Source organism: Penicillium bovifimosum (genome assembly GCF_028826915.1).
Source record: "Penicillium bovifimosum strain IBT 22155 chromosome Unknown utg000008l_segment0_segment0, whole genome shotgun sequence".
In the NCBI taxonomy this organism is placed as follows: Eukaryota; Fungi; Ascomycota; class Eurotiomycetes; order Eurotiales; family Aspergillaceae; genus Penicillium; species Penicillium bovifimosum.
Window position 1 is genome coordinate 419,151 of NW_026622717.1, and position 11,803 is coordinate 430,953.

An 11,803-nucleotide genomic window follows, 5' to 3' on the forward strand; every position below is an offset into this window, starting at 1 on the left:
ACCCCGTGACTCTATAGACGGAAATAGAAGCGCCACAGCTCACAGGCTTGGTGACACTAGTTGGGGATCATATACGGTCAGGTGAGCAGTCGGGAGTAGGGGGTAAAACTGAGTCAATCATAATTCTTCTTAGGCAGGTACTGAGGTATGTTAAAAGCCATCCATGCACCCCATTGCACTTTGTATCCGAATTCTATAAATCGGGCACCGTCCCCCTAGGTGTCCCGACATAAAAAGGAGTCGCTAAATCTGTCGCTGTGCTCATGATCAGGTCATTGTGTGAATGAAAACAAATAAGAAAAAGGCAAATAAAAAACGATGAATCGTAAACTCCACTGGATCAGCCAGTCTATCCCAGAGTCACATGCAAAAGGAGAACGTTAAAAGGAGTTTGCTCAAGAATGAAACCCCCTGTAGGAGAAGGGAACATGCCGAACGACTAGATCTGGGCCTGAACCAGTGGCTTCAAGGCGTCAGCGCCAGCTTGTAGCACCGCTTGATTCTTCGTTTTCTTGAGGCATGCAGCGAGAATGCCAATTCCCCCAGCGTCGCGAACGGCTGCTTTGGCACGGGTACCAATATCACCTGTGGCAATGCAAGTGAAGTTGCGTACACAGACCACTCCGCGGTGAACCAAAGCATCATCGTCCTCCTGGCACAGTCCTAGTAGCAATTCCACGCCTCGCGGTCGGTCCAGGATTGCAACTATGGCGGCGTCGAACTCCGTCAACATGGCAAGGGCCCCACCGGCAGCCCTTCGTGTCGGGAAATCATCGGCATCGGTCAGAGCCAACAAAATGTGAAGGCGCTGCGCCGCTTGTTTAGAGCCATCCGCAACTTTGACGACACCGGATTCGCAAGTCATCAGATTACAGACCAGTTCACAAGAAGCCCGTTGAACTTGGGCATTGCTAGAAAGAAGGAGGTCTTCCACTGCCGCCCAGCCTTCCCGGACGATGAGTTTGGGCGCGGAGTCATCGTGCGGGTAGGAAGCAAGGTTCGTCAGAGCCAAAAGACTTTCAAACACGGGAAGTAGATCACGGGGTTGATCGGCAGAGAACGAAGGAGACTCGAGCGATGGGAGAAGAGAGAGTAGGGGTCGGACAGCGGATGTAACCTGAGGGAAGCCAGACGAGGGGAAAACATGTGACGGGTCAACGGAAATGAGAATGCGGGCCAACGCGTGGGATGCAAGGCGTGTGGTTTCATTTGGTACAATGCCATTGCTGCTCTGATGCGGGGCAGCAAGATTGAGTAACAGCTTCACCGCACCTTGTTGGGCCAATTTACCACGGGACTTTTGAAGCCTTGTCAGAGACAATAGGATCTGTGCCATGGACTCGTTGGTAGTAGACGAAGAGGTTCGGCCAACCTCGACCAGCAAAGGCATGATGCCTGCATCGATAACGGCGGCACATCGTGCCAGAACAGCATCATCTTGATCTTGAGTATGTGGTGCTAATGGCGCCTTCGTCTTTCCGGTTGATGCGTCCGCATAGTCCTTCAATTGCGACATTTTCTTTTGCTCTTCGGATAGGTTGGGTAGGAATCTGGTGAGGTTCGCGAAGACCATCATGCCGCCATAAAGTGGGCCTGAATCGGCGTGAATTCGTTTCAGTACAGCGATAAGATTCCGTAGAAAAGTGGGATCGAAGGCAAGCTGATCCTTGACGGACGGCTTTGTCGAAGTGTAAGCCAATCCTTCAATTGCGTGGGAGTCGGTGTCGACCTTTTGTTCAGACATCAGTCCCATAAATCGAAGAACGAGCTCGGAATCGCTATCTTGCTCCAAAACCTTACCGTTGCCATTCGAGGGCTGCTCGGGTTCAGATGCCCGAATCTTTGCCAGGGCCACTGCCGCTAATTCCGAGCTCTTGTCACTGCCATTGGTCAGGGTATGCGACAGCCACTCCCCAAATCGCTTCGAAACGGCCTCGCGACACGGGCGGTTGATGCAAGCCGCATTGAGAAGTTCCAAAACAGGAAGTTCCACCTTCTTACTTTTGGCGTCTCGGGTTGCCATCGGAACTAGATGTTTCATGAACTCTTCCGATAAGAAGAGATTGGCAGCTGCGGAGGGAGCCACGGGAAAGACGGCGGCAACCGCAGAGAACGCAACGATTAGATCGTCCATGCGGCCTTTGCCAAGAATCGACATGATCAAGGTTAACAGCTTCTTCTCGCCCGTCTCCTTGGCAACCTCGAGATATTTGGCTGTGGCCAACGTTGCCTGGCTCCGTACTTCCAGTGGCAATCGCATATCCAAGGATGAGAGGATCACCTCAAACCCTTCATCGTCAATCAAATGTTCCAGCTCGACAGCATGGACAGCGAGTAGTCTAGTGATACCCTTCAAGGAGCGGCCGTCGAGATCATGGCCCGATTCCATCAATTTGGCAATGAACAGCTGAAATAGTTCACTCTCGCAGTGGGATCGCGTTTCCTCCGATGTCCACACAGTGGGATCTAGCACCACCGTGTCCAGGCACACCGCTGCGCCATCACCCCGGTCATAAATCTCATCGAAGAATGTCGTAACAGAGGTCTGAAGCTCTGTAGAGAAGTACTGCCGAACGCTTTTGTTCTGCCGCACCAGTCCCGAGATGATATCGTCCTGTGTCGCTGACAGAGAGTGCGGTCGCTGTGCTAGCAACAATTTGAGGCATTCCAGGGCGACGTTTTCCGGTGATTTCAACCCATCAGTCCGGAGGTAAGTTGCGGCTTCCTTGCCGGCATTTTCATCCTTCTGTGTGGTGTATCGACGGCAGAGCTCAAGTAGCTGGTGGTCGGCTTTCTCTTCCTGCTGAACCTTCAGAAAGGCAGCTTTAACTTGTGGATTTTCAGGAGCGATCGAAAGGGCTTCTCGGAGATTGCGGGAGGCAGCCTGTTGAGGAAACTGCGCATCAGTAACAGATCCACTTCTTCGAAGGGGTCCTAAAGATACGAAATGACATACCTCTCGATGGCCGGCGTCGACCAATTCGACGGCCTCTCGGGCCAGTTGTACAGCGTGCTCTTCACCCGTTGCTTGGACCATTGCAGGGTTGCGAGGAAGATGAATAGAATGTATAATACTAGTTTTTGGAGGTCGAATAAAGGTGAAAGATGGGGGAAGCTATTTTTTTTCTGAGTGAGGGGAGGTGGAGAGTGGAAGCCCGGCGATAAGGTGGGAACGAGATAGCCGCTTTATATGGAGAAGCCAACGGCGGAGCCAACCTTGGAAGAAAAAGGAGATTGTTGGAAGATGTTGGGAATGCGTATACTTTTTATGTATATAAGTTTTTTTCGAATAGCCGCGTTGGCCTGATTCAATTGACAGTCACAGGTCTTTCTCATTCTGATATATACACCAGACCTGAGCATCCTTGTCCGGAGTCTATTTTCCTTCACGAATCGCCATTATCAATCGGCCTGATAAGACCAACCACAGCCTCCGACGCCGTCACGTTGATAAGCAACTACTCAGCTTAGTCCTAGGAGGACAAGGGGTGTCACAGGCTCACAGCCTATCCCCAAGCTTCCAATTCCGGGGTTTGAATATGGTGAAAGCCGAACTCCCCGCTAGCTCCGTGGGAACTTGGCTTTCTCATTGATGGAAGAAGTTATTAGGTACTACGGAATGCACAATATCATCTCTTGGCGCGTCCAAGGGATATGCCAAGAGAAGCTATGTCTTGCCTTTCAAATCGACCGAAGAGAAACTCATCGTCACAACAATAGATGCTCAGAAATTCGGGGAAGTTCCAGTCATCCCATCTGGGCTATCGGGAAGTATGCAAGGCAGCCTGTGTGGAGTGAGTTGCGGTGTAGATCCGAGTGCTGCGAGTTAAAAGATAGAAAAAGATTTGATTCAAAGCTAGCTGTATAGAAGAACAGATGAGAGTGTATGTCGGATGTAGATTGGTGATAATGAGATCACATATAGCAGCAGCTAGTCCTCGTTATCGCCCCGTGACTACCTTATCGCCTCAAGATCGTCAATTGGCCTTGACCGCGGAGCTGGAGAATAGGTATTAGGTACCCTCTGATAGCTGCTGGGCCCTAAGAGCCCAGTCCAAACTGCTTGAGCCCTATCGCAGTTTAATTTAACCTCGCAATGAGCACCACGCTCGACAGATCCGACATCTCACCACAATGAATTCAGTCGATGCCTCCGAGCATTACGAGTTGAAAGCTACCGGTTCGTCTTCCCAGTCGCCAGCACAAGCCGAACAACCCAGCTAATCCCATCGCAGACCTCGCCCCATCCCTCCTCACCATAGTAATCGACACGAATCCGCACGCCTGGGCCGCGCTCGAGGACTCCCTTCCCCTCTCCAAAGCCATCGCCAACATCCTAGTCTTCATCAACGCCCACCTAGCCTGCAACTACGCCAACGAGGTCGCAGTCGTCGCCTCACACAGCCAAAAAGCATCATGGCTCTACCCATCCCACAAACCCCCCCAGCCACCTCCAACGGTGACACTGACGGCGATGTGACCATGAACGGCGCACCCGACACCACACCCCAAACGAACAAATACCGGCCCTTCCGCCTCGTCGAAGAACAAGTAACTCGCAACCTCAAAGACCTAATCGAGTCGACGACCGGCGACGAGCTCCGCAATAATACATCGACAATGCTAGCCGGCGCGCTCACCCTCGCGCTGAGCCACATCAATCGGCGCACACTCGCCTGGGCGGAAGAGCACGGCGGCGCAAACAACGAAGACACAGTCGCCGAAGGTACGCACGGGGGTCCGTCTGCACCACCGGGCCGGTACTCCGCGTCAAATGAGGACGAGCGGCTGCAGAGTCGCATCTTGATTGTTTCCGTGAGCGGATCCAGCGACTCGGCGCACCAGTATATCCCCGTCATGAATAGTATATTCGCGTGTCAGCGCTTGCACATCCCCATCGACGTGTGTAAGCTCAGTGGTGATGCGGTGTTCCTGCAGCAGGCGTCGGATGCAACCAAGGGGGTGTATATGGCCCTTGCTGAGCCGCGTGGTTTGCTGCAGTACTTGATGATGGCTTTCCTACCGGATCAGCGCTCGCGTCGGCATTTGGTTGTTCCCACGCGGGTGGATGTTGATTTCCGGGCCGCTTGCTTTTGTCATCGTCGGGTTGTGGATGTGGGTTTCGTCTGCTCTATTTGTCTTAGTATCTTCTGTGAGCCGCCGCCTGGTAATGACTGCATGACTTGTGGCACGCATTTAGATCTCGGAGACAATGCCAAGCCTGCTCTTCTCCCTAGGAAGAAGAAAAAGAAGAAGCGCGTCAATGGAGCTTCCGGCACTGCGACCCCTATGTCGACGCCGACGCCGGGTCCTTGATTCCTCTTTTGCGGAAGCCACACCGTTGGAGCAAACAATACAAGTAGTCGGACCCTTTGTAGAGCACACTGGCATACACATGGAAAAATATACTGATTTAATGCTACGGACGATGCTACATGTGGCTATGCCGAAGAATTTTAGACAGCATCTCAAATCTTGGTGACTCATTAGCTACACGCATAGGTAAACAATGCCGGAGCCGCTTTGACAGATGCTCCGATAACAATGTTGGTGCCCGGTCTCGCGGGAGAAGACTATCTGGAAAGCATAGAGCACTGGAACAATCGCTCCCCTTACGCCAAGGAAGCAGCGACAGGAAACGGATTGAGGGGAACAAGTAGGGGTGGAAAGTGGGTGGTAATGGGCAAGAACTATCTGGTCGTTTGATCAGTATCCAAGGGACGAAAAGGACGAAAAGTTAGCAAAGCGAAGTGGCCGCTGCGGCTGAGTGATAGTTCTAGTCCAAGGTGCATTGCAAAATTCTAGTCAAATCATCAGTATTTTTGATTTTCTTTAACTTGACCATACAACTTACATCCAAGCCTGACTCGGCAACCACCTTGGGCCACAACACCTCGTGAGCTTCTAGACATCAAAGAAGACGGTTTTGCCGTTTTGCTAGACATAGTAGCAATAGCCTGAGGGCTTTGTTTAGCGACATATCTTGCACGGTGAAAATCATGGGATACTCACGAAAGAATCGGTGTTGTGCGCGAAATAGAACTCGATTGCAGAATTGGTCTTTTTCACGACCATTATTCCGATGGCGCCAAAGAGGATGCTGTTTTCCACAACGCTATGTCCTGAGACGCAAAAGCAAACAATTGTCAGTTCCTACAAAGGCACGAGAGATTTCAGAACAGCACTCACCAGTGAACTCCCCTTTCATCCACTCTCTGAGGGCCTCTTCTTCCATGACCTCGCAAAGAACACCATCATCGCCCTTCTTCTGACTGTGGTACATCCGCGTTGCGCAGGTGCTTGCCGCGAGCGTCCCAGCAATGAGCTCGCCTGTCCCAGACGTAACAGCCGCACAGGTGGTCCCATCGGGATCAGCTGGGTCTTGCGCAATGACATGGGTGCCAATGCCAATCAGTGCTGCAGGGCCAACCCGGCCACGGTGTTTCATGCCGATTCCCCCAGAAGAAGACCCTGCCGCAATATTTCCAAATCTGTCAATGGCAATGGCGCCAATGGTGTCTGTGACCATGTCCATCCGATCTCCATCTTGTATGCAATCGGCATCCTCGGGGTTGCCACTATGGGATAAGGTTGAAGCCGAGAGGGGCTGCACAGGTGGATAAGGCCCTTCGAGGTTGGTATTACTCTGAGTCGGATTATTCAGCGGCGATCTCCGATGCTGCTCCTTGATGCTTCTTAGATTGAGGCGACCGACCTGACGTCTGATTTCGTCACCCGCTCCATTGTCACTAGAAGATTCCGAGGATTGAACAGATGGACTCCTGGCTTCAGAAACCTGCTCGAGGCGAGCAAGGCGAGCGTCGACGGGAGTCATGGGGCGTCGAACCCAAGGATCAATCGCTTCACCACGAACTTCATTTTCGAGATCTTGCAGCTCTTCGGCCCAGGATGTGTATCTCAGTTTTGCGATAGGGGTGATCATGCTCTCGTCGGGCACGATGACTATACCGTGCTCCCATGCAAAATCTTTAGCCCCTTCTCCGACCAGGAAGTTCGGTGGCACCCTAGAGTGACCCAAATGTATGTTGGACTGGTCATAGACCTTGCGAGCAAGCATGATTGGGTTCTTGATGTCTAAAAAGGCTCGCAAGTCAGACATAGCCGAGGAAAGGCCCATATTGGCGAACAAACTTACTGGGAACAGCTCCGACAGCTCCACTCAGGCCATGATGATCGACAATTGAGGCATCACACTCAACAACCCCATTTGCATTCAAGTTACTTCCGAACCCTGCGTTCGTGATCGGATTGTCTTCGAGCACCATCAAGGCTGCTTCGACGGCTTCAACGGCGGTAGCACCCCTCTTCAAGAATGCCATTCCGGTGGTCGCAGCTCTGTTTCGCAAATGTCAGCTTTAACAACCATCTAAGGGGTGCGAGATGACAACTTACGATTCACATGCCTTGAGGTGCTTGCTCTGGTTCTCGCGGCTGTGAAAGCCTGCACCTGCATGAATGAAGATCGCACAGACACCATCAGTTACGCAAGTCTGAGACATGCTGAGACCCGTAATGGAACGGATTTCAAATGTCTGGGGTACTTTGCAAGTTTTCGAAAGAACAATCCGTGCAATGGCTGCAACAGCAGACCAGAGTGAGGATATCAACGCGTCGTGTAAGAACCCCACGGACGTAACGTGATTACTCAACTGAGATCCACCCAGTATGTTCAATTCGCTGCAATATCAGAGGCAAGTTGGGCTTGGGGAATAAAACGCGAGGCAGCAACTGTGAATGTGACTGGTTTCCTCTGGGTAACCCTCGAGTTGTGTCCCTCAATGAAGGAGCGATTTGCCAAAGCTTCAGGCTAGATGACCACTGGGAACCAATGCTCTAATGCTATGGCAGATTTCGGGACTGGGAACGAAGCGAGTGAGCTGAGTGCACGGCGGCACGATGCGGATCGGGCTGGGGGAATAATACTAAGGATAGAGGTCAGGACTGCATGCATGCAACCCATGAAAAAGGATACAAGTTTGAAGGATAAATGAATGTGTGCGTTAGGGATTGAGGATGTAGGTAAACAAAGTCATGGAAGAGAGAACGAGGCAAATTTTATAGGAGCAGCTTCAGCCTTGATCGTTCCTGCCATGGTGTTCATGGAAGCTTCGCAGGTGATTAGCGGTGGCGAAGCAGATATGAGTAGGGCACGTGGCTGATCCAGTGATCGCTGCTTCCTCTTTCTATTTGGAAATCATGAGAATATTCCCTTGAGAAGATCAGTATTCGTCTGGATGCTAGCTGAGGTTGACGTCCAACCACTGAGCCTCCCGGCAGTGTGGCTTGTCCTTAGTAATCGGACCTCCGGGCACTGCATCTCCACCCCCCGCCTTGTCTGCCTGTCCTCTTGGTCTCGCGAAGTCAAGGCGATTCCGGCTACCATTGAGAGATTCTGCCGATTCCCTTGTGTCTAACTGGTTCCATACCATACATCAGCTTCCTCGGGCTCCTTGCCGCATTTCCATTGATTGTACCCAAACCCAGTCCACCCGCCATGGCGTCCCAAACACCTGCCGTTGTCATGGACAAGTAAGTTTACAGCTACAAGGATCTTGATCAAGTGGTTAGATGCTGATTCGATATCTCCTACCAGCGGAACTGGTTATTCCAAGCTTGGTATGTTCTCTCTCTAGCTAGCTCGGGAAATCGCGATCACAGATTAGGCTGACATGCTACCTCCAATATTCCAGGTTTCGCCGGTAACGACTCCCCCTCATTCGTATTCCCAACTGCAATTGCAACCAAAGCTGGTGCTGGAAGTGCTGGAAGCTCCGGGGGCCGGCCCCCAGTCGCAAACAAGCCCTCGTTCCTAGGTGCTGGTGGGGGTAGCTCCAACCTGGCTGCTAAGCGTGGCACAGAGGACCTGGATTTCTTTATCGGCGATGAAGCCCTGGCTGCGGGCAGTGGTCCAGGCTATGGCGTCAACTACCCGATTCGCCATGGACAGATTGAGAATTGGGATCATATGGAACGTTTCTGGTCGAACTCGATCTTCAAATATCTGCGCGTGGAACCCGAAGACCACTACTTCCTACTCACCGAGCCTGTAAGACAAACGCGCATACTGTCGGAAAACTGGACGTGAATGAGATATCTAACCACCATGGATTACAGCCCCTGAACCCTCCCGAGAACCGTGAGAACACAGCTGAGATTATGTTCGAGTCATTCAATTGCGCTGGTCTTTACATCGCCGTGCAAGCAGTGCTCGCCCTGGCCGCCTCATGGACCTCCTCAAAGGTGACAGACCGATCTCTCACTGGAACTGTCATTGATTCGGGTGACGGTGTTACCCACGTTATTCCCGTCGCCGAGGGCTACGTCATCGGATCATCCATCAAGAGCATCCCGATTGCCGGACGCGACATCACATACTTCGTGCAGAGCTTGCTACGTGACCGCGGAGAGCCCGATAGCAGCTTGAAGACAGCAGAGAAAGTGAAGGAGGAGTACTGTTACGTCAGCCCGGATATTGTCAAGGAGTTCGCACGTTACGACCGGGAGCCAGACCGCTTCTTGAAGCACACCGTCACTGCACCGAACGGACGGAGTATAAACATCGACATTGGATACGAACGTTTCCTCGCCCCGGAGATCTTCTTCAACCCCGAAATCTACTCGTCCGACTTCCTCACCCCGCTTCCCAACGTCGTCGACGGGGTCATTCAATCCTCCCCCATTGACGTCCGCAGAGGTCTCTATAAGAACATTGTGCTCTCTGGTGGTTCCACGCTGTACAAGGACTTTGGTCGTCGTCTACAGCGTGACATTCGTCACTTGGTGGATGCACGAATCCGTGCCTCTGAGGCTCGCAGCGGTGGCGCTCGCAGTGGTGGTCTTGATGTCGCTGTTGTTACCCACAAGCGTCAACGCCACGGTCCCTGGTTCGGAGGTAGTCTGCTGGGCCAGACGCCTGAGTTCAGGAGCTACTGCCACACTAAGGCGGAGTACGATGAGATTGGTCCCAGCATCGTGCGGCGCTTCGCACTGCTTGGTGGCCCGGGAAGCTCGTAGAGGGAAAGAGTGGATATTGTCATTAGATACTCGTCAATTATCAATCAATGTAGCTCAGCCTTTTGTTCATAGTCGGTTGTATTTCTTTCTTTCGTCCGGTGGTGCCCTATTTTCTTCCATAGCAAGAACATCTTGCTGTTCATCAACATTTTTTCACTTTCATTACTTTCAATACTTAGGTTCAGGGCCATAGGTTGTAGATCAAACTGAGAACCTGTTAGATTGAGCTAGGGATGGCACCTCAAGATGTGATTTTTTACATTTTACATTTACACGATTCTTTTGCTATTTAATTACAGTGTACAAAAAGATGGAGCCATTTTTGCGCTAGTAGATTGTATGGTAACCGGATGTTCGAGGAAACAGCCCCTGTATTCTTTTGTTGACAAAAAACATCGGCCGAGAATTGGCCAGGTGGCCGAGATACTGCCGAAATAGGAAAAAATGAAGCTATTCCAGGTCGCGCGTAGCATCAAAAGGCCGTTTGGTCCCAATAACAACCACCAACTGGCCATCCAGCTGGCCAGTAGTACGCTCCATCACATAGCTTTGCTCCAGGTGCTCAATCTCAAACATATCAAGGATATCTGTATCAAGATCTTCAGTATCCTCCTGCCCTTACTCTTGCCCTGACCCTTGTGCCTTTATATCCTCCAGCACAGCGTCATTCATCTGAATATACACCAGCTTGTTGACCTTCTCCGAGGAGAACCGATTGCGTGTTTTGCGGTGGACAAAATTCATAGTAGAGAACGATCGTTCGGAGGCAACTGAGTTGTATAGGCGGAGGGCAAGCGGTGCGAGCGTCGCAGATTTGAGATCGAGCACCTGGAGCAAAGCTATATGATGGAGCGTACTACTGGCCAGCTGGCTAGCCTGGCGCTGGATGACCAGTTCGGTGACCAGTTCGATGACCAGTTCGATGACCAGCCGGATGGCCAGTGGGCTGTTGCTGGGACCAAACGACCTTTTGACGCTACGCGCGACCTGGAATAGCTTCATTTTTTCATCTTTCGGCAATCGGCAGTAATCGGTGATGGAAGGTGTGTTGGACGCTTGGTACGATTATCTCGGCCACCTGGCAAATTCTCGGCAAATTTCCTTTGTCAACCAAAAATACAGGGGGCTGTTCCCTCGAACATCCGGTTACCACACAAAATTACTAGCGCGTAAACGGCCCATGTAAGAAACCTTTTATTACACGGTAAATAGCCAAAAAAAATCGTGTACAGTGGTGTCTGATAAGTATTTAACCTCCGGTACATTGTGGGCCTAGGACCCACTTTAATACTGCCAAGCAGAAACCTCGGGGATTCGAATTCATCCAATAGGCGGTGACGCGCGAATTCCGATTAGCTGATAAAGTAAGCGGTCTAGATAGCGGTCAAAAGTAAAAGTGGGGACATAAGTACCGGAGGTTAAATACTTATCAGACACCACTGTAAATGTAAAATGTAAATTACATTTGCCATCCCTAACCGTAATTCACAAGCGAGTCGTCATCTCCAAATCACATAGTAAAAGAGGTCAATAGGTACAACACAGTATCTCAACAACGGTGGCCTCTACGGACTTATTGCTATAGTATATCATCCTTTAGGTCGTAATCAGCATCTACAGGGAGTTTGAGGAAAATTCAAGACTTTATGCTTGTGTTATATCGATATCTCTTTTCGGCACCGTATTTTTCGGTAATCTTTAGTATCACCATAATGGAGCCTTTTAATTTCTCTGAAATTGATAGAGGATGCTAGTTGCCCTTATCAAT

At 51.1% G+C, this 11,803-nt stretch overlaps 5 protein-coding genes across 5 annotated transcripts; 3 read left to right on the forward strand and 2 right to left on the reverse strand.

Moving 5' to 3' along the window:
- Window positions 1-439: 439 nt before the first annotated feature.
- On the reverse strand, window positions 440-3,037 carry N7515_009829 (UNC45-central domain-containing protein; the record flags this gene model as incomplete). Its single annotated transcript, XM_056670572.1, has 2 exons — window positions 440-2,896; window positions 2,957-3,037. The coding sequence occupies 2 exons, from the start codon at window positions 3,035-3,037 to the stop codon at window positions 440-442; spliced, it is 2,538 nt and encodes an 845-aa protein (XP_056516945.1).
- A 1,097-nt stretch (window positions 3,038-4,134) lies between these two features.
- Window positions 4,135-5,316, forward strand: N7515_009830 (TFIIH/NER complex subunit TFB4; the record flags this gene model as incomplete). The annotated part of the gene is made up of 3 exons (XM_056670573.1): window positions 4,135-4,180; window positions 4,236-4,381; window positions 4,405-5,316. 3 exons carry the CDS (start codon window positions 4,135-4,137, stop codon window positions 5,314-5,316), a joined length of 1,104 nt encoding a protein of 367 aa, XP_056516946.1.
- A 539-nt stretch (window positions 5,317-5,855) lies between these two features.
- N7515_009831 (threonine aspartase 1) lies at window positions 5,856-7,520 on the reverse strand (the record flags this gene model as incomplete). Its single annotated transcript, XM_056670574.1, has 5 exons — window positions 5,856-5,957; window positions 6,013-6,122; window positions 6,190-7,095; window positions 7,157-7,356; window positions 7,414-7,520. Coding segments are annotated over 5 exons (1,425 nt in total), but the record flags the coding sequence as incomplete, so codon positions are not given.
- A 995-nt stretch (window positions 7,521-8,515) lies between these two features.
- N7515_009832 (actin-related protein 3) lies at window positions 8,516-10,035 on the forward strand (the record flags this gene model as incomplete). Its single annotated transcript, XM_056670575.1, has 4 exons — window positions 8,516-8,550; window positions 8,615-8,637; window positions 8,712-9,067; window positions 9,136-10,035. 4 exons carry the CDS (start codon window positions 8,516-8,518, stop codon window positions 10,033-10,035), a joined length of 1,314 nt encoding a protein of 437 aa, XP_056516948.1.
- A 444-nt stretch (window positions 10,036-10,479) lies between these two features.
- Window positions 10,480-11,031, forward strand: N7515_009833 (uncharacterized protein; the record flags this gene model as incomplete). Its single annotated transcript, XM_056670576.1, has 3 exons — window positions 10,480-10,564; window positions 10,618-10,673; window positions 10,819-11,031. The coding sequence occupies 3 exons, from the start codon at window positions 10,480-10,482 to the stop codon at window positions 11,029-11,031; spliced, it is 354 nt and encodes a 117-aa protein (XP_056516949.1).
- Window positions 11,032-11,803: the final 772 nt, after the last annotated feature.